At 36.4% G+C, this 1,747-nt stretch overlaps 1 protein-coding gene across 1 annotated transcript; it reads right to left on the bottom strand.

Annotated features, from left to right (window-relative positions):
• Nucleotides 1-981: 981 nt before the first annotated feature.
• On the bottom strand, nt 982-1,497 carry LOC138902650 (uncharacterized). Its single transcript, XM_070190535.1, has one exon. The coding sequence runs from the start codon at nt 1,495-1,497 to the stop codon at nt 982-984; it is 516 nt and encodes a 171-aa protein (XP_070046636.1).
• Nucleotides 1,498-1,747: the final 250 nt, after the last annotated feature.

Here is a 1,747-nt window from a genome sequence, read left to right as displayed (position 1 = left end):
AAATGCTTCAATTGCTTCATCCTTACTATTAAGCAAAGAAATATAACAATATCGAGTGCAATCGTCAATAAAAGTAATAATATACTTTTTTCCACCTCGAGATGGTGTCGACTTCATATCACAAATGTCAGTATGAATTAAGTCTAAAGGATTTGAATTCCTTTCAATAGACTTATAAGGACGTTTTACAAACTTAAATTCAACACATATTTTATATTTTGATTTATTACACTCGAATTTAGGTAATACTTCAAAATTAATTAACTTTCACAAGGTTTTGTAATTGACATGTCCTAAACGAATATGCCATAAATCATTTGACTCTAATAAATAAGAAGAAGCTGAAATTTTATTCATACTGTCAACAACCATTACATTTAGTTTGAAATGGCCCTCTGTGAGGTAGCCCTTTCCAACATACATATCATTCTTGCTTACAACAACTTTATCATAAACAAATACACATTTGAATCCATTCTTAACAAGTAAAGAAGTAGAAACTAAATTCTTACTAATAGTAGGAACATGAAAAACGTTGTTGAGCGTTAACACCTTGCCGGAAGTCATCTTCAGGAATATCTTCCCATAACCTTGAATCTTGGCTGTTGCAGTATTTTTCATGGAAATCTCTTCTTCGAGATCAGTAGTAGAGTAAGTTGCAAATGCTTCTTTGACAGCACAAACATGTCGAGTGGCTCCAGAGTCAATCCACCACTTCTTCGGATTTCCAACTTGGTTGCATTCCGAAAGCATTGCACACAGATCATCAATGTCATCATTCTTCTCCACTGTGTTGGCCTGTCCCTTCTTCTTATCCTTTTTTAGGAGACAACAATCAGGGGCTTTGTGACTAGTTTTTCCATAATTATAGCAGCTGCCCTTGAATTTCTTTTTGTTCTGCTCTTTAGTCTGTCCAGAAGACCTCTTTCTCTTCTTACTTTTTGGAGCATTCTCCTCAACGATATTAGCTACCATGATCGTTTAATTTTCACGAGACTTCTTCTCGGTTGTTTTGTTGTCTTCATCAATCTTGACACAAATCACAAGATCTTCCAACTTTATTTCTTTGCGCTTGTGCTTAAGATATTTCTTGAAATCTCTCCACGAAGGAGGTAATTTTTCAATCATTGCAACCACTTGAAATGCTTCATTCACGACTATACCTTCAGCAATAAGGTCGTGACAAATAAGTTGAAGCTTCTGAACTTGGGTTCCAATAGTTTTGCTGACTATCATTTTATAGTGTAGAAACTTGGCAACCACGAACTTCTTCAAGTATGCATCTTCAGTCTTGTACTTCTTCTCAAGTCCGTCCCATAATTCTTTCGAAGTATTCATCGCACTATACACATTGTACAAGTCATCCTCTAAAGCGCTTATGATATAGCCTTTACAAAGAAAATCTGCCTGTTTCTGCGCCTCAACAATCATGAATATCTCATTGTCCGGCATATCGGCAGTAGGCACTGAAGGTTCTTCACTAGTGAATTTCTGCATACCAAGTGTGGTAAGCCAAAAGAACACCCTTTGCTGCCATCCTTTGAAGTTGGCTCTAGAAAATTTCCCCGGTTTCTCGGCCGGTGGAACAACAGTTCGGTTTGACGAGGCTATCGTCGTTGCCGCAACAGAAGCAGAAAGATTTCCGTTATCAATTGCCAATTCTCACTGTCAATAATAGAAGAGTTCAATTAATGGAAGAAAATAAAATGGCAAACAATACTGTAATTAATAATAACCAGTACGTTTA

The sequence above is a fragment of the Nicotiana tomentosiformis genome, chromosome 12 (assembly GCF_000390325.3).
Source record: "Nicotiana tomentosiformis chromosome 12, ASM39032v3, whole genome shotgun sequence".
NCBI classification, from domain to species: Eukaryota; Viridiplantae; Streptophyta; class Magnoliopsida; order Solanales; family Solanaceae; genus Nicotiana; species Nicotiana tomentosiformis.
This window is presented reverse-complemented; position numbering and strand designations above follow the sequence as displayed.

Excerpts from the sequence above, each read along its gene's own strand:
- LOC138902650 (XM_070190535.1), bottom strand. The coding sequence starts at position 1,497 with ATGCAGAAATTCACTAGTGAAGAACCTTCAGTGCCTACTGCCGATATG.